This window comes from Telmatherina bonti, assembly GCF_933228915.1.
Source record: "Telmatherina bonti genome assembly, chromosome: 3".
In the NCBI taxonomy this organism is placed as follows: domain Eukaryota; kingdom Metazoa; phylum Chordata; class Actinopteri; order Atheriniformes; family Telmatherinidae; genus Telmatherina; species Telmatherina bonti.
Window position 1 is genome coordinate 20,145,921 of NC_136621.1, and position 26,620 is coordinate 20,172,540.

Consider the following 26,620-nt stretch of genomic DNA (forward strand, 5'->3'; position numbering starts at 1 on the left):
TAAGATGACACGGATGCCCCTGTCAACATGGCGATGTTAGGAACCGCCCACCGAGCTTTAATTCAGCTCTTCAGAAACCTATGGGTGACGTCACGCAGGATCCGTTCATCTTTTATATACAGTCTATAGATTAAACCAACAATTGTATTTTTGTTCTGAATGAGTTGTATTTCATGTTTTCAGTCATTCATGTAGAGATTCACCAATGTGATTATTACTTCTACTACTACTGTCATTTAGCAGATGCTTTTTTTCTAAAGTGACATACACAACTTGTGTTGATAACAACACAAGTCATAAATCAAACAGGAGAGAACGGCATAGATAAGTGCTGATCAGACTGCCGGGATTAGGATGAGGCTACCTAATAAAAATAAATAAATTTAAATGCAACATTAAATTAACAATTTGATTTGTTTTGATCCTTAAAACAAATGATTGATGATTTACTCTGGAAAAAAAAGTTTTTTTTAAAATCATTTTTTCATTCTAGATTTAGATTTATTTAGATTTATCATATACACACATATTTGCATGCAGGCATAATATCCAGATTTCCAGAAAAGATAAATTTATTGCATTTAAACCTTTGAGTAACATATTTCATAATAAACTATGTAATTGAGCCAATATCCTCTAATAAATGACACTTGGAGGCTATTTATGTGGCAAAGGTCAGTTTCCTTTTAAGATGAGCTTTTGGTATGATTAATTATTTTAAAAACAAACATGGCATATTTTACAGAGGACCAGGACAGAGAAGACAGGACAGACCAGAAAGCTTTAATAAAAAGCCTTTTTACTGTGTTGTTCACCAAGATTCTTTTACAAAGCTGTGGGCTCAGTCTCTAATGTTCCAGAAAACGCCCCTGCTCAACATCATATTCTGTCAAAGGACACATTTACACACTCCTAGAACAATGTTTTTATTCACAGCAAATTTGCATGCTGTTTTTTGTTATATAGATGCTATTTTATTTCATGACTTTGTGAACACATCAGCAGTCAGAGACTTAAAATGCATTAGTGATGTGTTATCAAATTGTTTTATCAAAGAAAAGTGTTTACCTTTACATGCTGAAAGACAAAAACTTTGTATAAACATTCTTACTTGAGGATGCGTGTAATTTTTGGGGGCAAGGGCAGCGATATTATACTTACTGCCATACATCTGTCATTTTATTAGAGTCAAACTAGCAGCAAAAACAACATGACACCCATAGCTCACTGGTGCAGAAGAATGACTTCATATGGTCCATTAAATCCATGCCTTAGGGCAACACATGCCTACACATATCAGCAAGTGATAAAAAAAACAGCACTTGCCATAATACAGGGCAAACTATATGTAGACAATTAGCCTTTAGCAATTAAAGTGCCATCAAAGGGATAAATGACAACAAAGCCAGGAAATCCATGCCTTTATTGAGTCCTCGATGGCTTCATAAGTGCGTTCCAGTTTGTTAAGGCGCAGCTCTATGTATTTTTAAGTGCCTCATTAAAACCATCGATTTAATATTCAAGCTGCAGCGTGAAATGAGGAAGATGTTTCTGAACTTTGTAACTGGATGAGCAAGAGACATTCAGATTCAAGCTACTTAGTATCTCTCTGTTTCTCAGCATGCGAAGCTACAGAGATCTAACATCAGCTTAAAATGATCACAGATAAATAGGACTGTTATGTACATCATTTGTTTCTCAGAGGGGGATTTGCAAAGATGTAGATTTATAATTACAATGTGTGTAATGGAAAAAATTAAATTTGGCTTTGCAAGTTCTCCCGATGAACACTAATCAGAAACCGATTTTAGCTGACATTCAAGCATTTAACTGCAACAGCAAAGCCATGTTAGTGAGAATGAATTAAAGCTAAATTCGATTAAATCTCTGTGAAATGCATAACATTTCTACATCCGCGAACCCAATAAAAGGGATTTTGAAGTACAGCAGACGGGAGAATTTGGCTTGAATTAGGAATGCTGTCCCACTTAAGAAAACCTATTTTTAACAGCTGCTATTCTTTATGGACTTTGGCTTTCTGGCTCCTAATTTTACTGCTCTGATAAGGCACTTTTTGTGCTACATCAGCCAAATGTTAGAGAAATGAGGTGAGTGATTCTACTGAGATATGAAGCAACATAATTAGTGTAAGATGGTAAAGATAATGAAGTGATAAATGTAAGCCTGAATTTAAGAGATGGTAACAAAGTCCAAGTTTAATCCATTTATTACTATAGAAGATGGGGTCAATGAGCGATCGGGAAAGGTGGAGTCCAGGTTACAAATGACAGCAGTATACAACCCCAAATCAGAGAAAAGTAGGATGACAAGAAAAAGAAATGGCATATTTGCATCACCTTCTGCAGTACAGACAGTATGGACCCCTGATATTATGTTTTACTTGATTTTTTTTTTTTTTTGTTTGTTTTACATTTTTTTAATGTAATACTTTTGTTTTAAGTTTTTCACACATTTAAAATGAATTCAGATCAACAGAAACTTGCTGGGTGTTTGGGTGCCACACCCACCAAGATGGTGATCTTTTTAAACATAAATCAGTCACATTATATGGAGGCAGGTTCTATTTGTTTTATAACTACATATCATTAATTCAGTTTCTTAACCTCTAAAGTCCAGTTAAGGGTTACAGGGAGGCTGGAGCCTTCCCAGCCATCATTGGGCCAGAGGCAGGGTACACCCTGGATAGACTGTCTGTCCATCATAAGTTTATGCTGTTTCTAAAAAGAATAAATATATATATATATATATATAAATATATATATATATATATATATATAAATATATATATATATATATATATATATATATATATATATATATATATATATATATATATATAAATATATATATATATATATATATATATATATATATATATATATATATATATATATATATATATCAGTTAGGTACACTGGCATAATTGGTGTGTATGTGAGAGTTTAAACCTTTGGCAACAGGTGAACTGAGACCACTCTCTCTTTGGTTCATTCCAAGATTCTTATTGGAATACACCTCTCTGTGCCCCTGGCCAATCAGCATTGTTTTAGGTTCGCTATTTGTCCTGTAGGAATGATCTTCAGCTGTCAGTCAGAATCAAAATAATACTTATTTTCATTCTGCATAAAACCATGACATTTGGGTGTCCTGCATAGAAACAGTGTAAAAAATCAAATCAAATATATGAAAAACAAAAAAGTAAGAGTAGGGATTTTCTGAGGGTTGATTTTTATGTACTTTGCAGGGTCAGGGTTTCCATGTAATGCACATTGTTTAATCCTTACATTACTTACAGAATATCATTTCAGGATTATGTCACTTTTTATATTTCTTTGCATCTTTCCTAGTGGTAAACCTGGATCCAGTTAGGGATTGTAGATAGTGAAACAAGGGAAACAAGCCAGAAACGATAAGGAGGAAACATGGAAAAAATGTCAGAAGTTTGTTTCAATAGCAGATAAAAGATGAATGATCCTCAAAGTGTGAGAAAAAATAAATAGAGAAAGTAAAACAACTCTCAAAATTACTTTTTGAATTTGTCTCAGATGCATTATGCTGGAGAAACTCAATAGAGGTTCCTGGATGAGCAAAGATGGGTGATACATAGTTTAAAAAAAAACCAAACACCACAGTGAGTTTGGTTGGGAAAGTAATATTGTGTTGATATCGGTTCTAGATGTATTTAGAAATTTCTTCAAAAGCACCAAATGAGCATTTAAAACAAATTTTTAAGGAACATTTAAGATATTCAAAGAGATTGGATCCTGATAGAAGTTTATTACAATCCAAAACATCTTAGAAGAACATTTGGGTAGATATAAGGGATTAAAATGGAGTTTTATTTTGAGGAACGAAGCTAAAGTTAAAGTCTAATTAAAGTTCCAACAACCTGTTTCTGTGAAACTACTATTTGCAAATAATCTGTATTAGACTATTTAACTATTTTCTTTGAACAAAAAAAAACACTACTGGTTATAAGTTGTTTTTTCATCAACAGTGTGCAGTTTTTTTTTTTTTTTTTCTTTAAGTTTTTTTACAGAATGAGAAGCAAAAAAATATCTATATTCCTTTTGTGCAGCAGCTGTTTTCAGGCTGAGAAACCATTTAGACACCATTTCACTGCCTCTAATGCTGGGACATCATCACCGAGGCGGGGGAAAGGGTACGGCTTCAAAACTCCAAGTTCACTCATCATCTTTATGGTCGACCATTCAGAAGACAAAGATGACAGGTTTTCACTCACTTTAACGAGCTGACAGCAACACAGAGGAAGAGATGGGATGGAGGGATGAAAGGAGGAGAGCAATAAAGCTGAGATGAGAGGCCCAAGGCCAACGCATGCTCTCAAACCTCTTTCAAAGATGAGCCCTCAAGAGGACAAAAGGTGATAGTAAAAAGAGTGTGTGCGTGTGTTTTCTGATTTTTTTGTCATATACTATAAAATTCAGCTAAGTCCCAGCACTCCCTTCTTACTCAATATTACTTTTTCATTTCTCCTCTTTGTGTTCCAGTAGAGCGAAAAGATCCCAATCAGACGTCTGTTTCGCACTATGATGATATTAAGTAAAGCTTATTGATGTTCAGTTTGGTCCTTCCAAATGCTCAAGATGTTATCTGGACAGCCATCTTTTCATTTTGCAGATTGTGTGATTTTAACATAACACTGAGTCTGTCTCTACTTTCAATTATCATTTTATTATCCAGTGTTAAAAGGTGTCAGTGCTCTTATGTCTTGCTATTCGGTTAATGCACTATTTCAAACATTTGTGGGCTTTTCACCTTTCCATACCACTTGTCAGGATGATCCTGTACCTCTTGTCCGAGTTAAAGCAAGTTGTTCTTCCGGTGGCTTCCACTGAGGCATACTAATGAGGGGCTTACTGAGGTGGAACCTTTCAGCTTCAGAAGTGGTTAGAAAAACTCCTTTTCTGTGAGAATTTCTGTCTCTTTGAGGATAGAGACGGTAATGGAAAACCATAATTTATTCTGTTTGTGATTATTCTGGAGTCAGCACAGATGCAACAGGAGGTAGTGGCAGGAAGAAACCAAGAAACCAGGAGATTTCTGGTGTTTGACAGATGATTGTCCCCTAGAGGGTCAATCTACTCCAATTTTATTCAGTCTGCCTGTCGTTGTCCTTTTCCATGTATTTATAAGAGTGAATCTTGATTGTAATCAAGCCAGTACTTGTGTGTCCTTTAAGGATCTATGCCCAAAGCAATGGCTGCTGTGTAGCTCTGTAACGATGTAACTATGAAACAGAAAGAAAGGATTGTGGATTTTCTTGTCACTGTCCAAATACAATTCCAAATGTGTGTTGTCAGTCAGGTAAATACAAGTGTATGTCTGACAGAGCAAGTCAGGTCACACAGGACTTTTTATGTCATGCTGCTCCAGCATCGCAAACTTGGCTGCAGTAACCAGCCTGGTCATCTGCCTTCAAAACAAGCAGCTTCTGACGAATACAAAATCGACATGGCACACGGTTATTCGGGCATCAAAGAGCACTGAAGTACTTATCTTGGTGAGTCAAGGAGGTTTAAGGGGTTTTAACAGCAGGGGGTGAGCTTTAAGCATTTTTAACATATCGGAGAGGTAGAGTATGAAGGCAAAGATACTAGAAGCGCATGGGTAGCCAACAAGATGAGTAGATCACATCACATGGAGTCCTGTAACAGAAAACACTACCTATTCACCAGTGAAGCTGTAATTAGTACCAGTAGCAGATTTATCACTGCCCCATCATATCAAATACCTCTAAACAGATAAAAGAATAATTAAGTTAATACTAATACAACAGAACAAACAGAGGAATTTAGTTTAAACATAACAGTGATAGTGTTTCTTTGGAAACAATTTTTGATGGTTTGAGGAAGGATTCTTCTAACTGGGCTGTTCAATAAAAAGATAACTATTTTAGTCTTACATGAGGTAAGAGTTTATATTTTTCAAAGCTGGAGCTAAATTGAAAATATTACCTTAAACTGAACAAACAAACCAAGCTTCCAAAAACAAACAAAAAAGTGAATAATTTAAGATTATTCTTAGAAAACCCAGTGGACATTAAAGAGCACAGTCAGTTTGTAGCGGAGCTAATGAGGAAGTCTATGTTGTCAAGCTTCAATCAAAATGGTCCTGCGGAAAAAGCCCACTTGTGGCATTTTAGTAGAACCATGCCCGGGCCAGTAGGGGTTATAGCATCACAGTTGCTTCTTTAATTAAAGGATGTTTTGCTAACCCTTGGAAGCTACCCTCTGAATAATGCATTTGTGAGGTTGTCCAGTGTGCACATCCAAAACACTTTGTACTCTTTTCAGACAATGAATCACAAAGAGACATTTGAATCACCGAGCCAGCCTTCATTCAAACATAACTCTTTAAAAGCATTACCTTTGTCACCATCTGATCTCTCTTTTAGATGGTTACAAGTTGAATTGTGGCTCAGATTTGACCTCTTCCTTGTCCCTGATAACAGCCGCAGCATTCCTCTGGTGTCACGATTATCATTGGGTTTCAGCGTGTCTTTATTCAAACTCATTGTGTTCGTAATTTATAGTTTCTTGTTTGTAAAACCATTTATATTGTATCATTTTATTTGCAATAACGTACTTGTCATCTGGAACAATAGTATTCCTTTTTAATTGAAAAGTACACATCAAATATTCCTGTTTCAAAGAAAAATACTTGTTTTTTTTTTATTTTAAAATGTTTGTTAATTTAATGCATATCTTTAATTATATTATCTAATTTAACATGTGTAAGTTTGGTATTAAAATCGCAATTTAATAACACGTTATAGGTGAATTTTAAGAATCTTTTTGAATCTTTAAATCTTCCTGAATATTCAGTGTTTGAAGTTGTGTTGCTTGGTGACAACATTCTTCATTATTCATATTATGACAGTATGAGTGAATCATGAGGTGCTTTAGTGGCTGTTGTACATGTAGATAGATAGATAGATAGATAGATAGATACTTTATTAATCCCGAAGGAAATTGTGCAGTTGAATGTGAGCAACGGACAACTGCACAATTTCCTTCGGGATTAATAAAGTATTTATCTATCTATCTATCTATCTATCTACATTTTGCACCAAAGGTTCACTGATGTTCGAGAGTGTGTTTGAAAGCATTAACTGTTAAGTGTTTTGAAACAGTAGAAATACCAATGAGACAAGTGTTAAAATAATCGTACAAAACTGTAATGCACCTCAATAGCAGCATGTTCACCAGGCCACTTGGAACTCTTGTCATTGTGTTTTGAATCTCATAACAAGCTCTACACTTGAAAGGGTTTTTCACCATCTACTCTTCACCACACTATAACCGACATTACCTGCAACTTGCTTAATTACCCTTAGACTTGTCTTTTCCATAGACTGATGGACAAAGCATCCGAGATGTCAACCGTAAGTTTCTAGAAAGCTCAAGTGAAGCTCATTAGGCAGTACCCACAGTCGCTGTCTTGGCAGTATCATGCTTGCCGTCGCTCGCGGAAAATACAATGAGCAAAGAGGTAGAGCTAAGAGGGGGTCTTTGAACATGGGGGTGGATGATTGAAATGTATCAAACTCCAACTTGTCTCTAGCTAAGAGTTAACTGAGCTAACCCAGAGCTAACATCCAGCATCCATTGCATTGCATCCAGGGACATTGCATCCAGCTCCTGGCAGATGAGGGGTGATCCATGGAAGGATCTGCGTCCAAGTGGACAGTCCACTAGCACCTTCCTACGATGTCCTCTACTGTTTGATTTCATGCTTGTGTTGTTCTCACTCATATGTGAATATCTTTGGATAAAAGCGTCTGCTAAATGACTATAGAATAGAATAGAATAGAATAGAACAGCAATCTTTAGCATTTCCACATAGGCTGCATTTTTAACCGCCAGCTGCTTGGTTTTCGCTTTCTTTTACCCCGTGTTTTCATCAAATGCCTCAAACTGACTGACAACAGTGCTACTGCAAACCAGAACTGCCAGAATGTTGACCCTTACATCACTTCTGGAGGAAAAAGCACTTTTATGCATTTACAGAGCTGAATGTTCACATGGAATTTCCCAGTGTGATAATTTAGTTTGCATTCATTTATGTACATTTTACTGCATCTTTAATATAAAATCATGTTCATAAAAAGTTTACCAAGCCCTCCAAAATAATTATGTAATGCATCATATGTCCTTTGAGTGACATCTTCTGTTAGACACTGGGCCTCTCACTAATTCAATAAGAGCTTGGAAAACATGATTTAGTTAAGAAACAACAGGGCTGTCAGCCTCAGTGAGATACACTAATGAAAATAGATTTGGTAATCACAAAGAAGGGAAATGCATTAAGAAATTTAAGTACAAAGAAAGCCATGCATCTATCTGTCTAATAAATTATTTGATTTGGAGGTTGCTTAGATGGAAAATGGTATTGCCAGTGCTGTATGTGAGGATATTTCGTTGTATGGTGCACATGTCTTACCCACAGTTAGTTGACCAGTCAGTTGTCCCTGATCGTTCCTCGCATTGACAGTCACATTTCTGTCAGACTGGAGGGTCAGTGGACTGTCCTGTGGAGGAGAGAAGCAGGAGAAAACTTAAAGGAATAGCAAATTTTCTACTTTTACAATTGAAAGACGACAGCACTTAATATTTTCTATAAACAGTGGTCATTCTGGTTAAAAAAAAAAAAGTGATTTTCATAGAGCAAAGAACAAGCAGTGACAGTTTTCTTACACATTTTTTCACTGTGTGAAAATATCTAACCTGCCCCCCAGCAAAACCCTGTGCGGTCACTTCTCAATATATCTTCCTTTGTAAAATATCACAACATGTTAACACTTTCAAGGACAAAGCTGGGAGTATTTCAGTTCTTGCCTGGAGAAATCTCTCCCTGCAAAATGCCCCAAATTCTGCACAATTCTTGCACAGCTTTGCCTGCATCACACCACCAAGGCCAATCGAATTTTTTATGTCAAGGACTGTTTTCTGATGATTCTTTCATAATGCAGATCTAGCAAAGTGGATTGGTAAAACAACCTCAGCTCAATATGAATATCTTTGATAACAGTGCACAGGTTTCACTTTAACTTTTAAGCCTTCTTACAAACAAACTTTGTGGAAGATAATTTTTCTCTTCTAGGTCTTATCTTACTTTGACTTTTTCAGTCTGAAACCCTGGATTAATATACACATCTCAGAATAAACAATTCAGAGCTCTTTTGCTGTCCTTTTAGACCATGGTCCCCTTTTGATGATATCAGTAATTTCACTTTCCTGCATTTGAAGGAGAAAATGAATTTACAGCTACTAGTTTGGAAAAATCTTAAGGAGTCAGCTTTAATAAGTTTTTGAAAACTACATTAGCTGACCTTTCCTAAGACTGATTGCAAGTAAGCCATACTCCTAACAAGTAATCCAGGAGCTCAAGTTGATAATGGTGTCCACATTTTTGCATTTCATGCTTCTTTGCAGTCTTAAATTGTACAAAAGTGATGCACCAGACTTGTTTACAGTGCTTAAAATAGCATATTACTCTCATCTTTGAGTCTTTAAGAGATAAGACTGAGCATAAATTTTAACCAACAGCAAATAAACTTTTTTTCAGGTGGAGTGTACTCTTCCGTCAATTCAGTCAATACTTCATTAACTTGAATAACCAATACTCTTTTAACTTGCAGTTACTGTCACAGCTACTGCCACTCTGCCTATTTTGCGAGCCCAACATACTTTGCAACTCATTTGCATAATCTATTCAAAACAGGGTTCTATCTGAGATGTGTATGCCTGTGTGAAACGATATGTTTGTGTGTGTCTGTCCACAAAAAGGCAATCATTCTCAACTTAAATGAGCTCAATGCAACTGTGACCCTGACCTCCGCTCTCCTTTTTAAAGTCTTATTGAGCCCCACGCTGCAGACATTAGTTTACAGTCATTGGAAACGTGTTGCAATGAATGCAAACTCAGTGTCTGCCAATTTTATTAGGTTTCCAAAGTCAATCTAACATGGTGCCTTGTCTCTACTTCTCTTGGCCAACCTTTGCGTCATTATCTCTGTTTCTACTAGGTATACAAGTTTACATAAACATGCCTGTCTCTTCTCGTCCTTGCATTCATTACATTCCTGCCCTTATATAATTTTCATCATCCTCATCCTCTTCTTCCCTCTTTCTGCTTTTTAAATTACTCATTTGTTTTGTCTGCGTGAAATGAGCAGCTCACAGGTGACCCAATTTCTCTGTTGATTTCACCAAATTAATATCTTGCCGCATTCCCGTCTGAATTCTAAATGAGAATTGTGTTAAAATTGGAAAGTCGTTGATCCGTTGAAATGGAGAAATCCTTTTTTCCCTCCTCTCCATCTTTACTCACGCACTGTAACCCCCTCTGTTGTGCTATTTGTTATGGATGGATATTCAGTATTTTGTTGTCTGCTTATGCAAGTTGGGACCAAATTTCTAATATGTTGCATCTGTCTGGGCTCTATTTTGAGGCAACTGGTGGACCGCTGGGATAGGGGGCAAAACAAAAAACAAAAAAACATAAACCAATCGCACAAGCATGACAGACAAATACTAGTTGGTGACACAATAGTCTCTCACACACACACACACACACACACACACAGAGGCAAGAGCATGTCCTGTCATAAAACAAACATTAGACATTGGTGATGAAATGTGGCTGATGTGCAAATCTATGAACACAACGACATCAGAGAGAGTACTTAAGGGTAGATTTGAGGGCAGTCAAGACCTTGTGTACATAAAATTACATACCACCCACTCATAAAGACTCAGGTAGCAAGCTGGCAAAACAGCAAATTACCGCTCCATGCAGTTTATTATATGTCTCCCGTCTGTTTCCTAATGCATGTTTGCTGGATTAATTAGCTTCAACGGGGCGTGTGATAAGGTTTTCTGTATTGTCTTTCCATTTTTTTTTCCAAGAAATGGTCCTTTGTTAAGTATGACAGATGTAATGTCTTTAGAATCATTCCAGCTCAATGGGCAGTGCGCATGAGCAGTCCTGATCCTATTCACTCGATGCAGGAATCACATTTATAAGCTCAACCATAAATGAGAAGTCATATTTGATTAAACAATATTATGCAAATGCATTGAAATAAGCAATCCAAATAATTGCCACATATTAAACAGTTGCTAAAGCCTATCTGCAGTACACAAGTGCTGATTGAAGCCAAACAATATGACTGGTAGGAATAATAGCTTGTCCGCCTTGATTAGAAAGATGTCCGTTCTATCTAAAGCCTTTCAACTGTAATCATAGATTAAAAGTGAAAAGCGCCGTATCATCTTGGTTACTATGATTCATTCAAGTAAAATATTGCATTTAGTCATGCCGAAACACAAATTTTGAAAGAAATCTATCTTGCAAATAGAACATATAACTGAGCTGTCATTCCCGTAAATGTGAAAAAACAGAACAACCTCCCACCAAAATTTAATAAAAAAAAAAAAAAAAAAAAAAAAAAAAAGCAACATGGCTTGGAGAGTGCACAATAGATTTATAAACAATATTTAAAAAAAAAAAAAAAATTTATTACTGCTGTCAATGAATAACTTCATGAACAGCATGCTTCCATTGAAACAGCATGTCTTCTGCTGCTCTTAACCAAACCAGTCCTAACTACATGGTGCATTTGTTACGACTTCCATGTAACAATGAGAAAGTCCTTAGTTTAAACCTGCCTCTGTGTAAAGCTTAAAAAGGAACAGAACACTAAGGATGTTTTCCATAGCACAGATACTGAGAAAACTTTCCCAACTATGGTTGAGAAAACTGGCTTTTAATCGCCCCTCTTGGACGATGACAGAACAGGTGAGATGATATCTTTCACCTGAGAATTCAGGCAGGAAGGGTTACTGGCTACAGATCCAGTAAGTACATGATCTGCATGGCATCCCCATCAATGGCCTTTATATAGAGACCAAAGTGATGTATTTCAGTCTAATTGCTAAACAAAACTAAATTACACCTCCTGTACATTGATAATATTTGTTACATCTTCTAAATTGATCTTTCCTTTTTGAAATGTTTTTGCAAAACTGTGTGAGGCCTTGCTGGTGTTAATCACAACATTATTGCTGCACCTGCGTGCCATGCCTATCATTGACTCAGGCATTATCAGTGTGTATGCAGCTTATTATTGGTGCACCATGTGCTTGCAACCAAAATACAATTACAATAATTGTAAAAACATGCGCACATATTCCACATATGATTAGTCCTTCCCCATCCATTATTCTCTTTAGGCTTTTGTGTTTTCTTTTTTACTCATGAATACCCCACATAAAACACCTTGAAAGGCACTAAAAGCATACATTGCACACATCATGCTCTCCCTTGTGAGCTGACACAACATACACCAATACGCCATTAATTCAGTTAATAGTTAAATTTTGTTTTGATTATTAATATGGGCACAGGGCTGCCAGCCTGAGGTAGCTGATGTAATTAGTCAGGTAATAATAAGCTGTGGACTTGTACCTCATCATCATAACCTCCAGCCAGCAATGCAGATGGTTCCTGAAAACATCTCTCAGGTCTCCTGTTATATTGAGTGTGTCATTTACTTAGTACCTCTCTGACAGTTTTGGTCAAGGCACAGGGACATGTCATTGATTTTCTTGTCATCTTTTTTTCAAGAAAAGGTTTCTACAGTAATAGTAGCTTATTTTTTTTCCTCTCATATGGCCTGTGTCACTCGTACAACAGCATACATTTGTCTGAACCAACTGAGGAGCCAAACACCAGCTGCTGGTTAACAGAACAGTCGCCCGAGACTGCAATACCAGACAGACAAACCTCTGCACCACCTGGATTGACTACTGGAAAGCCTACAACTCAATGCCACACACATGGATCCTGGAATGTCTGAAGCTGTACAAGATCAACGGCAGCATAAGAACCTTTGTTGCAAACTCAATGAGGCTGTGGCAGTTGCACAAGTCTCCATCAAATGTAGCATATATCAAGGAGATGCTCCTTCTGGGGACTCCATTGTTCTGCTGGAGGACTTCAATGGTCACGTGGGCAATGACAGTGAGACCTGGAGGGGAGTGATTGAGAGCCTTGCAGACTGGGGTGGTAGTCCCTCTTTTTAAGAAGGGGGACCGGAGGGTGTGTTCCAATTACAGGGGAATCACACTCCTCAGCATCCCTGGTAAGGTCTATTGAGGAGGGTCCGCCGGATAGTCAAATCTCAGATTGAGGAGGGTCCGCCGGATAGTCAAATCTCAGATTGAGGAGGAGCGGTGTGGTTTTCGTCCTGGTCGCAGAACAGTGGACCAGCTCTATACCCTCTTTGGGGTCCTGGAGGGAGCATGGGAGTTTGCCCAACCAGCCTACATGTGCTTAGTGGACCTGGAGAAGGCATGCAACCGTGTCCCCTGGGGGCTCCTGTGGGGGGTACTCCAGGAGTATGGGGTACCGGACCCCCTTGTGTGAGCTGTCCGACCTGTATGACAGGTGTCAGAGCTTGGTTCGCATTGCCGGTAGTAGGCCGGATTCGTTTCCGGTGAGGGTTGGACTCCGCCAAGGCTGCCCTTTTTCACCGATTCTGTTCATAACTTATATGGAGAGAATTTCTAGGCACAGCTGAGGTGTTGAGGGGATCCGACTTGGTGGCCTCAGGACTGGGTCCCTGCTTTTTGCAAATGACGTGGTCCTGTTGGCTTCATCTGGTTGTGATCTCCAGCTCTCGCTTGAGCGATTTGCGGCCGAGATCGGCAGACCGATCGGTGCTGTGTCTGCAGCAATGCGGACTCTGCACCGGTCTGTCGTGGTGAAGAAGGAGCTTAGCCAGAAGGCGAAGCTCTTGATTTACCAGCCGATCTACATTCCTACCCTCACCTATGGTCATGAGCTGTGGGTTGTGACCGAAAGAACGAGATCTCGTATACAGGCGGCTGAAATGAGTTTCCTCCGCAGGGTGGCCGTGCTCTCCCTTAGAGATAGGGTGAAGAACTCGGTCATCCGAGAGGGGCTCAGAGCAGAGCCGCTGCTCCTCTGCATCAAAAGGAACCAGTTGAGGTGGCTCAGGCATCTGGTCAGGATGCCTCCTGGACGCCTCCCTGGTGAGGTGTTCCAGACACGTCCCTTTGGGAGGAGACCCCGGGGAAGGACACGCTGGACGGATTATATCTCTCAGCTGGCCTGGGAACGCCTCGGGATCCCTCCCCCCACAGAGTTGGCAAATGTGGCTGGGGAGAGGGAAGTCTGGGCTTCCCTGCTTAGGCTGATAAGCGGCATGAAGATGAAGATGAAGAAGATCAAGGAGATGCCCTGTCCCCGCAGCTGTTCAGTATAGGCCCGAACCCCCTCAGTCAACCAATCAATAAGACTGGCTATGGATACTGACTCAGGAATGGGGCCACCATCAGCCACCTCCTGATGACATCAAGCCATATGCTTAGAGTGAGTGGGACATCAACTCACTGATCCGCACCACCAGGATCTACAGCAGGGACATCGGAATTTCATTCAGACTGGAGAAATGTGGGTGGATGATAACAAAGAGGGGAAAGGTAATCCATACAGAGGGCATTGCACTCCCGGAGGGCAGGACAATAGATGTGGAGGAAAGCTGCAAGTACTTGGGCATACCACAGGCGAATGGTAACTATGAAGAAGCCGTAAGGAAAGCTGCCACAGCTAAACACCTGCAACGAGTGAGGCAAGTCCTCAGAAGTCTGCTCACTGATGGGAACCAGATCCAGGGAATTAATAGCTATACTCTGCTATTGATCCCATGTGCAGACTATGCAAAGGAATCCCTGAAACAACCCAGCACCTCACAGCAGGCTGCAAGATACTGGCAGGCAAAGAATACATGGAGTGCCATAACCAAATAGCCGGCATAGTGTACAGGAACAGCAGAATCTAGACTGGAGACCCCTAAGTTCCAGTGGGAAACTCCCTTCAAGGTGGTGGAAAATGAGAGGGTTAAGATCCTCTGGGACTTCCAGATCCAGGTAAAATGGTGGTGGCCAACCAACTGGACATAGTGATCATGGATAAGCAGCATACAAAAGCCTTAGTGATCGATGTATCCATCCCCAATGATGGAAATATCAGGAAAATGAATGAGAAAATGGAGTACCAAGGCCTCAATGAAGAACTGAAGAAGGCCTGGAGGCTCAAAGCAACAGTGGTACCCATAGTGATAGGAGCACTGGAAGCCGTGTCCCCCACACTGGAGAAGTGGTTCCAACAGATACCTGGTGAAACATAAGACATTTCTGTCCAGAAAAGCACAGTCCTAGGAACAGCTAAAATACTGCATAGGACCCTCAAGTTCCCAGGACTCTGGCAGAGAACCCAAGCTTGAGAGATGAACACAGCCACTGAAACGATTGCACTCATTTACCCACTGGATTCAGTGGATAATATATGTATGTATATATATATATATATATATATATTAATAACATTTTAGCATTGAAAAGTCCATAAAAACTTTTATTTCAAAATGTGTCTGTTGAAGTTTTCTGTGTTTTTCATGTGAACAAAAATATATCCTGATCTGTACAATTTAAGGTTTCATGAGGCATCAAAAACCATTCTTTTTTTTACAATAATATAATACTGTTTATGTATTTATTGTTTTCTGACACATCTGTTTAGTGTTTTGGGGGGTTCGAGAACCTTTGTGTTTGTCTTGTTGCCAGACCAGGACCCCACAGATAGATTGTGTTTTGATAAAGTGAGATGAAGATGGTAGCTGGTAAAGAAATAAAGAAAAATAGAGAAAGGTCAATTGGTTAGGTCAGCAGGCTCAGAGTAAAAATAAGCTATAAGGAAAATTGTGTTGGGCAAAGGGCAATGGAAAGAAGTTGATACAAGCAGGGACTTCCCTGTTAAAGAGTAATAAATCCTGAACAGAGGAGAAAGGAAACAAGGTGCTGGAAGGGAGGGAGGGGGCGAGATAGAGATAAAAGTTAGAGTAGGGTAAAGAGTAGTTCTTGCTTTAGAGCTAGACTATGAATAGATATGTATGCAACAACCACTGCATCTGCTTTTAACTTTGTTTTTCATCATAACATAGTGTCCTGCTTAACTCCTTACTGGGACAAGAACCATGTTTGCCCACTTCACTGGACATAAAGTTGCTGCATGCCATTCCCTAAACCAATCGCTATCCCTAATCCCACATTTATCAAGCACATGGATCAAGCTACTTCACAGTAACTTCACTGGGGATTGTTTTCTACATAAAAAGTGAGAAGAAACTGTTCGTACTGACATAAAAAAGGTTAAAGACGTTTTAGAGTCTTTGAATACATTCCAACATCATAATATGGTTGAAATTCTATGTAACCAAGTATACCAGCAAGTAAATAGGACAGATTAATTTCAACAGCAAAAAAAAAAAAAGAAAAGAAAAATACAGCCCCCGATTATCAAAGAAAAACTTTATTGTTTTATAAATACAATTGCTTTAAAAACTGGGCTTAGTTCAAATACCTTTTCTCAGTGTTGCAGGTTGTATTAAAAGAGGTAAATGTATATATTTTTGAAGAACAAACCTTTCCTGCTATCAGTAGGTGAATGTGTTTTTTTTTTTTTTTTCTCTCATTCAGTGATTTGTATGATGCGGCAGCTGCGTCCAAATGATTGAGCCTTATTTTGTTTTTCACCTCTACATATGAATTTCTATTGGAAAGAGGAGAAAAGTTCTGCTATGTTTAATCAAAACTTTTTTTTATGAAATAAAGGCACATGTTCACACATTCAGATCAACAAGCACTAGGTGGCACCCAGGACCAAGAAGATATCCACCCACATTTGCACCAACATCTGTGAAGTTCACGGCCACATAAGCTGTACATTTTCACCATACTCTGTGACTCTGTTATGTGAAGAGGGAAGAAAAGAAATAAAATGAAAAAAGGAAAAGAAAAATTGTGTTATTAGTGTGATAGGAGTAGGTGGTCCTTGAACAGTGTTAAGACAAATACGCAATTATGATCATTTGTTCTCCAGATCAATGCTTGCTCTGATCTTTCAACTGTGACTTTTAATGCATCCAGGGAAATATTTTTGTTCACCTTTGATTAGTTACCTGGGAAATGTCTTCATATGTTTTAATAGCAGGTGTTTATGTGTTGGGTTAGGAAGGAAAATGTGTCCCAATTAAACGCTAAACTAGTTGCAATGATTACAGTTTGGCATGGGCAAAAAAAATAAAACATTCTGTAGAATGATTCTAGACTATAGAAACAAATTTCGCCTCAAACTTGGTGTCCTGTGGCATGGTTGAGGGGAGGAAAAGAGACAAGATAAGTGGAGAGGACGGAGTGGGGAGCCAAGCAGAACAGATAAAGCTGCAATGCTCCATTTGCCATGAAATACTCCCCTGTGGTACAAATACTTGAGGAGAAGAATAAGTTAACTCTAGAGAAGTTTGTGTGTGTGTTTACTGTGCAGGATCTGGAAGGACACTGCTCAATGTCTTGGACAAGATGAATCTATTTACCTGCATATGTTCATATTTTTTTCCATTTTTTTTTTGTATTTGTATTGATGCTCAAACACACATAGAAATATAATGAAAAGCTTGTGTTGACACAAATAGACACAGAAAAACACCTTCTTTTGGTCTTTTAGAACTTCTATTTATCGAATACGGCTTCAGACATCCACTGCTCAAATGTTTATAATTTTTTTTTTTTTTTTTTTTTTGCTTTGGTTTGTTTGCTTCATTCTTATTTAACTAGTTGTTTAACATTTACACATAATTGTTATGCAGAGATACTGTTGAAAAATTGATCAGAAATAATCTTTGAAATGATACTGTTATTCAAAACCAATTTAGCTTCCTTCCTTACTTCCTTGTGTGCTCTTTTCAATTCTACTGGTGGTTACGTCATATCTTTTGTCATTTATTGAAAACCCTGTGTGTGCATGTGTGTGCTTAAAGCGTTTTAATAGCTATACAGACTCTTCTTATTAACACTGTGACCTCTACAAAGTCACAGCAATCCATCTCATCATGGCAAGACAATCCAGACAGCTATTACAGATACCAGACATAAATAACACTTACGTTAATGTTACTACTAACCCTAAAGGCCACACCTTCCAATATTAATCTAGATAAGTTTTCATTTCATGACATATAAAATACTGGTTTAGCATTGTTGAAAGATTATCAGTGCATGGTGTAATACAAAGACAAAGATTAGTGGCATTACTGTACATTTTGTCATACAGTTTCTGTTTTTTTTTTCCTTTGGCTACATCAAGTTTTCAAATTGTTTTTTTCTTACAAAATGGGCAAAAGTTTATTTCTGAAAATGTATTCTTTGCCAAATCCAATCAAGTGTAAAAAAATGAACTCTTCTATGGCAAAACGATAAATCACTAATCTTGTTGAACCGTACACGTTCCATTACATTTTATCAGTATTTGCAAGAAGACAAAAGAGCATTTTTAATTTTTTTTTTCAAACCTAGTCTCCTAAATTCTTTCCTGGGGGAACCTTCGTGCCCGTGTTTGGTTTCCAAATGGAGGCTTTAATCAAAGTCCCTCCAGGCTTTTTGGCTCATTTTGTAGCAGTTCAGCATGTCTTTTGGTTTGTTAGTGTCTCTTTGCTGTGACAAGGATTTCCTGATGTTGGGCTCTCTGTTGAACTCTCAACCATGTGATGAAATCCCCAACTGAGTAGCTGCCTTCATAATTACTGGGAATGGTTTACAAGGATGGGACATAAGAGAGATGAAGTTAATTCTCTTGATGGCACAACACTGCTTAAAATGGAACGTGGGAATGGTTTACAAAGATGAGAAGAGAGACTGAGAGCACCAAGAGTGATGAGAGATGATGGAGATATAAAAGGACAGAATATGATTTCAGCTTATGAAGCAAATAAACCTGCTGGGCCATTCATTTTCATGAATACGAGGTATCATTATGTGGCAGCACAAAAAAGGCTAATCCCATATAAAATTCTATTTTACATCTGACAACACCTACCAAGACACCAGCATGGTGCAAGAACTGAATTAGAGGTAATTTGTCAAAGTTGATGGTTTTGAACGGGAGGAATTGAAAGGCATTGAAATTATTCTGGGCACATTCTGAGTTTACATTTGTTTAACTGGAAAAAATATGCATAAAAAATGGGAGATGACAAGAGAAGTAATATTTCAGATGATACAAAGTGTTTGAATGGATCCCAAACAAAGAACAAGGGAGAGAAAAATACCAAATTTGCAAACTGGATCTGATAGAAAAAAAAAAAAAAACAGTACATGGATGGCTGTGTAGTTTGTCTGAATGCCAGAGGAAATGATTCCAGACAGATTGTGGGTGACATTGCCCTTCCAGGAGATTTACACATGATAACTTAGACTGGCCACTATTGCAAACATAAAATACACTACTATTATTAAAACTTGCATTCTGTCATATCCCACAAATTCTTTCTTCTTAAAACAAACCTATAGCTGCACAGCAGAAATTCAGTGTGGCTTACTCTCAAATTGCAAGGAAATACTTTTCATTTTAAATATTTTATGCTACTTAGAAAGTTTGACCCTTCAGAGGCTGAAATGTCTTTAAAAGCTAAATGTATTTTTGTCAGTGATCGGTTGCGTCAAGGTTTTGTTGCTCGGTTACTTGATGCAATACAAGCACAATGTAGAGTTTACAACAGTTTTTCATCCAAAGGCATTAGAAAAATGGATTTGTGTCTCAACAACTTCCTCAAAAACAGTTGACGGGGGAAAAATTGAACAGATACAGCTTCCAAAGCACACATATAATCTTTCCTCTGTAGCCCTGATCTACTGGGTCAAACACAGCTTTACACTTATCACAGTCTCACAAAAAAGGGAATAAATACCATCCAAATAAAAAAAAAACAAAAAACACCTGGTTTAGAACTGTCAGAAACAAAAGATATTCGGTCGCCTCCAGTAATATAACAATATCTTACTGATACTTCAGTTTAGTGCAAGAAGATTCAGGGATGCATACGTGTTAAACCGATGAAATGAGTTATTTTGGTTATGTGAGCCACCCATAACTGTCTGCTTTGCTGTAAGCACGCTGAGTTACTTCAGTCGGAAATAATAAACTTTGATATGATCCTAATTTGATCCAATAGAAAGTCTGATCAGAATTATGAATACCATGACATGACAGATTTCATAAAGAAAAGATAGCCATGTTTTTTTCCATCTTCATGCCATTATGTTCCCCTTTTCTTTGATCTCTATTTTCAGTATGCCCTCTTCAATTGAATGTGAAATTTTCCACATTTTTCCAGGCAACTGGTGTTAGAGCAGACATTTTGTCATCTGCTTCTTGTCTCCATTAAGTACTTAGTCCTTAACTTTACTCTGCTTCTGGTATTTACGTTGTATTCTTCCCTTTCTACATATCTGCAAAGCCTCTTTGAGATCTAAACAGGAGTTTTCATAGTATTCACATTACTCAAAAAGAATTTCAGTACAATGAAACACAAACAATTGTTGTTTGTGGCAATCTCTATCACATACAGATATGTGGTTCTTATTCATTAATGACGCCTTGTTATTGCTGGAGTTGTCCTTTGATTTGGAAATTTGAGTCCTCACCATCTTTGTCTCTGTTGCTCTCTTGTTTAGTTTTTCTCTGTTACTTGTGTCAATAACTTCACTTTTTTTCATGGTGTCAGAATACATATTTCATAATAGCTTGATCTAAGTTTGTAGAGTCTTTTGGAATTATGCAGAGCTGCTCTAGTTTTAATAAATATAACTGCTTCTTGCATTATTTGCAATAACTCTAGACAACTTTAAACTGAATCTCTGAAAGTGATGCAATATAATTCTGATAGCTTCTTTTGAGATTTTATAGCTTTTATTCACTGCAAGGTCCTATAGAACAGATGTACAATTCGGAAGCTATATAGGAGACACATCTTCATTTGTATTAATACTCACTGAGGAGGAATCATTAACACACTGAGATTTAATCATGATATAAAACCAACCACATGGGATTGTTCCAGTGGAATTAAATTAATTATTTAAATTTCTTGCCTATAGCCAGCTTTGAATGGTTGTATTTCAATATCAAGTGTTTCTTCGTCTTCTCATGTCAGAATAAAAGCCAAAACATTGATGATAATAATAATAGTGATTATGAAGATGTTTTTACATTGAGAAAGATTTAAAAAAACAAGGCATACATTTACAGTTGAATCTTACTTTTTGTCTGGATGCTGAATTTCCCAGATATCATCTTAAAAAAGCCAATGCTTATAAAAACTTCCCATTGTTTTGGCATGATTACTGGGTTTGCTATACTGTGGTGGGCAAAGCAAATACACCTTGCTGAGAAGAAACTCTTCAGTTTTCTACTCATCTCAGCTTTAGTTAGCATTGGGCTTTTGTTAGTGGCAGATCGGTTGTTATGTTTAAGGGTTTTCTGTTTTTTTTGTCCTCTCAATTTTTTTAAACAACTGCCTAGTATGTTTAAAAAAATTGCCCACTACCACTTATACTGGGATAAGTGTGGTAGCGGGCAGAGTGTTCACTACTTTATATGGTTACCAAATGAAGAAGCCAAGTTAAAAGTTATTTACAAGATCTATCAGAGAAGATTTTTTTATTTTTATTTTAATTTTTATTTATTTATTTTTTTACAATCTAAAACAACTTAACCCAAAAAAAAAAAATAAAAATAAAAATAAAAAAATACTGCCCGAAGCCACTTCTGCCTCAGACTTACACAGACTGGATCCACATGGTCTGTTTAGCCACAAGGTGCTCCAAATTGGAATATTTTTGATTGTTTGTTTTTTGCCACTCTGTAACTACTGAATGGTGTGTTTAAAGTCTTCATATTTCTAAGGAATAATCGTCTGTTCCTCCAAAATGCTGCTCAGCAGGGTTTCTCCATATCTGTGAAGGGTCAGACTCTGCAAAACTCAACCCCTTTTATGTGAGCATGCACTGTTCAGATATGAAAACACTGGATTGAATTACTAAGTCAAGAAAAAGCTTCTCTGTACCACTTAATAGATTCTAAATGTCCGGGTAAATTACCTAGGTAACAGACATATCCAGGGTATGTTAAACAAGCTCTGTTGATCAGGTGTAAATATTCACCATAAAGTTTGTTAGTTAAACTATCAGAATTTCTTTAATGTTTTAGAATTTAGCACTGTTGTTGTGATGAGTAGTTTCCAGCTTCAGTCGGCCTGTGAAGGAGTATTCTGATTCCCCAGACTATGATGGTCTGAGAACTACTTCTCTGTACCTAATATCTTTCTGCTTTAGAAAACAAAATAAATAAATGATTAAACAATTCCCTTGGATCATTGGATCAAAAGGATTTAGAGGGAGTTTATCTATTTAAACGGATAAGGTAGATCCTAATGGAACATATGACAGAAGCAAGCGTGACACCTACGGTTTCAAACTGTTTTTATATTTTATGGTTGCTGCAAGTCTCTCTGGTGACTTGATGCTAACTTGTACAACATTTTCACCCACCAGTGACTAGAGAAAATGGAAGCAATGAGTCTGTTTGCTTTCATGGCTCAGCTAAAATAAGACTAATCAGTTCTCTAGAGTGATAAGTGATCAGTCGGTAAACTTTGTTGTCTTGATTAAATCCATTTTAGTGAGAGAAGAGTCCTGCAATGTGAGTAAATCCGGCTGATTTAAATGGAAAGACTTTTTCACCTTTATCACAGATTCACAGTGAAATGTTCAGCAAGAATGGTGAAAAACATTTTGTAAAGCAGAATTCTGATGTGCAAAAAAACAAACAAACAAACCACCAAAAGAAAAAAAAAACAAACTTTGTCACAGTGGAAATATGCTGTAAATGAATTCCAGCTGACTGAAGCTGGCATCCCTTTTAAAAAGTAACCTACAATGTTTTTTTAGTGCCACCTTTCAAGCCCACAGGGGGTGCACTGGGAACACGGGTGTTGGTTTGAACGTTAGCTTTTGGGAATTTTAAACTTTCAGTATTTCTGACTGCTGAAACACCAGCTTGCCATTCCAGCTGACAGAGCAGTAGATTTGACCCTCACATTCATCTGAATAAAATGCAACTAAACCACTTTCCAACTCTTATTCTATTATTCATCTTCTTTAAAATACGCAGACACACAAACACCCACACATCCACTCACACAGGAGCAGGGCAATATGTAATTAAGACTGATCCACATTGTCCCAATGATCTGCACACAGGTAATTAAATCTTATCTGTGTGTGCGTCCACAGTGCATGAGCATGTTCCCGTAAACTCTCGTGTGCGAATGTGAGTGTTGAATGTCATAAGGCCGGAGCAGTATAATGCCACACTCCTATCCAGTTAATTAATTCAAATGTCCACCCTTAATTAATTTCACACAGTGGATTGTGACTGTTCCCCTGGTAACGGCCTGTGAATGCATAATATCTGCGGGGATGAAGTGTGAGAAGGTTTGTGTCTACGTTCGGTGTATTTTCAAAGGACCAAGGAATGTAAAGACATCCAGTATGATATTGATAGAATGATAAATGCTTCCACCTTACAGTACAGCACAGAAGTTGCGTGCATGTAGATGTTTGTCTATAAAAGCAAAAGTAAAGGGAATTGTGACTCAGCAGAACTTTTAAAGCAAACTCAGACGAGGAGGAACAGCTGAATTTGGTTGATAAATGTGTGCTCCAGTAGTAATAGAATGATCTTAAAAAATCAATTCTTTGTGAAAGTCACCATTGTGGTTTATGTTGAGAAATGATTTGACAAGGTTGTGGTGGTCTCAGTCCCATATAGCAATACATTGGCTCATGTTTTCTGTTCAGTCTTTTCATATCGAATCCAAACACACTGAATAAAACACTGAAAGTACATTTGAAGATAAGGATAGTCAGATGGAATAAAAAGATAAATTGGACCATAATATTTGCTTTTTCTGCCGCAGCTGGTTGCAATTACTGAATTTTACTGCAAACAGCTGTTTATTTCCAGCAGCTGTTCACAGTAAGTATGGACGTGAACCAGTTCAATACAGATTAGATGTTTACACAATGTGCAACAATATATTCATGAGAAAGTCATACAATTTGATAACAATTGATCAGTAGAAAGTAATAAATTACATTTACTTGATGACACTAAGTAGTTTTTGTGAGTGATTTGTAATTTTTCAAGTAGTTTTTTGAAATGGGTCATTTTACTTTTGACCCATGTATTTTAAGTCACTACATTAGAAACCTCTCCCGGTACTGAGTGAAAAATTAAACGCAGGGAAAAAACATCAGCCTGAACAGGACATCAGGGATTGTTCATCTCCGCTGCTAATCTACTTTGGTCACTTTTGACGCTCACTGAAAGGAAAATACGCAGGCGGACATGCGCACGTTTATACAGGCACAATTCACACTGATGAACTACTTAAAAGTTTATTCCAAACAGAGTTGGATTTTGGCTCATTATTTGTTTACATCAGATAATTTTTTCATTCATCATCCTAACCGCTTAATCCAATTCAGGGTCACAGGGAAGCTGGAGCCTATCCCAGCAGTCTTTGGGCGAAAGGCAGGGTACACCCTGGACAGCTCGCCAGGCCATCACAGTACATCAGTTAATTGAAAGTAACTAAGTCACTTTTACTCAAAGTAAATTCAAGTTTTAGTACTTTTTTTACTTTTATTTGAGTAGATTTGTACATGGATACTTTTACTATTTAAGCAAAGTAAAGGTACTTTTCCTTGATTACAGTTTTTCAGTACTTTTTCCACCCGTGTTTGATCGTGTCAGTAGATATCCCATGTACAATGACACACAGTTTGCCTGAGACTGACCAAGAAGATTTACAGTTTTTCTCTTAATTCTCCAGCATAAATATCCTCCATAGTTACTGGGTAACCGATATCTGCTAGTCACTTTACCGCTGTATTGTCATCTGTTGACGTTGCAGCATCAGTACTAGTTAAAGAAAGCTGGAACATGATATGTTTGAATGGAGCAGTGGGCTTTTGGGTTTTTCTGTGTTCAGGGTCATGTCCAATGGGTCACAGTCAGAGGTTATGATGGGGTGACTGGCTTGTTTGGTTTACATCTCAACAGAACTTCTATTTTTGTTCTTCAGCCTGAGGCGAGCCCCCGTTCACTCCTTCAGCAAATATGGTCGACAAAATGACTCAGAGGCATTATGAGAAAAGTGTTGAGAACGCGGCTCCTGAGGAAGTTGTGTCTGTCCACAGGCTTTATCCCTTTCAGCTCTCCTCTTATCATACAGGAAGCAGTGACGACTTGTGTCGCTGTTTTTGCTGCCTTGCCTGGAAACTGCAAGAAAAAGCAATGTAGCATAATTTCTGCTTATCCTCCGTTTAAGAAGAAAAGAAAATCTATACACATCTACACGCACACACGATTCAAACAAGTTGCATCTTTTTTCGTATTCTTGTCTTCTTGTCTTAAGAGTAACTGAGACACACCATCGTTCCAGAACGCACTGCAAAAGTAGAATAATGCTGACATCCATATGTCAAGCACACAGATGACTTTTTAAATAATTAGGAGTTTTCATATCTCAGTGACAGTGACTTTTAAAAGAAAAGCAGAATATCAACTGACTAGTCCCAGTAATTAGTTCCTTATATAGTTTTTATGATTGTTTACCCATGAAGCTAAAGATCATTCTGAAATTGGCAAAAAGTTACACTTGAGGAGTAAAATACCAGTCCAGAGTTGCACCATAATAAATATAATATCAGCTTTAAACTCAATGCCAAATACTGCATAATCTGCTAGCCTCTACGAATTATGAATTTATTAATTACCTCGGAGCACCACTCATCACCTTTAATTAACTTAAAATTCAGGCGGATGAGACACCTGAAATAAACTCAATTCAATAAACAGTCTCACTTCAAAGGAGTAAATCCTAAGAATGAATGAACCAGAAATCGTGCATTCAGAAATTATGACAATAACGGATGAATTGATTATACATCTGATTTGCACAACACCAAAAAACATTTATCCATTAGATCAGTCATGGCAGGGGAACAGCTAAATGCAGCTATTTATGCAACCTATCAATGCAAAAATAATAATTTTGCATTGATAGGTTTGTGTAATATGTATGGTGTTTAAATGACAGAGGAGTTCAGAGATGCTCTCAGGTGTGCACTGTTGGCCCTTGGCCTTGCTCAAGGGCCAACAGTGATTCTTCTCTATTGGCAGTTTGGGGACTAAAATCTGGGTTCTCTAGACCTAAGCCCACTTCTGTAACCACTACACTACCCCTCCCTAAGATTAAAAAGACTAAATGCAAAAATAAGGCTGATATTTCATCCATTGTTGATACCAGTTAAAAGTCTGTCCGCTGAGTTCTGAACCAGCTGCAGACGGGATAAAAGAGCCTGGCTCACACACCACTAATCTACAGAATAGTGAGAGCAAGAGAGAGAAATTCTCAAGATTGGTTTTGGCTAAAAATGTTGTTAGATGAAGAACAACATTGGTCTTTATTTCAGTGATAAGATTTTTACATTCATCAGGTTTCTGTGAACATTTGCTTGAATCGTTGAAAGACTTTTTTATACGAATGGAGGAAGTTTATTGAGAGCCTTTTGATAGATCATCT

General features: G+C 37.7%; 1 protein-coding gene across 2 annotated transcripts in view; it reads right to left on the reverse strand.

Moving 5' to 3' along the window:
- LOC306774672 (zeta-sarcoglycan-like) overlaps positions 1–26,620 on the reverse strand; it is a gene marked incomplete at both ends in the record, with an annotated part of 384,198 nt that overhangs the window by 69,374 nt on the left and 288,204 nt on the right. For both annotated transcript variants that reach the window (XM_079264816.1, XM_079264815.1), the window contains one exon: positions 8,488–8,575. In XM_079264816.1, coding sequence (XP_079120942.1) covers positions 8,488–8,575 — 88 coding nt within the window. The remainder of the gene's footprint in view (positions 1–8,487; positions 8,576–26,620) is intronic.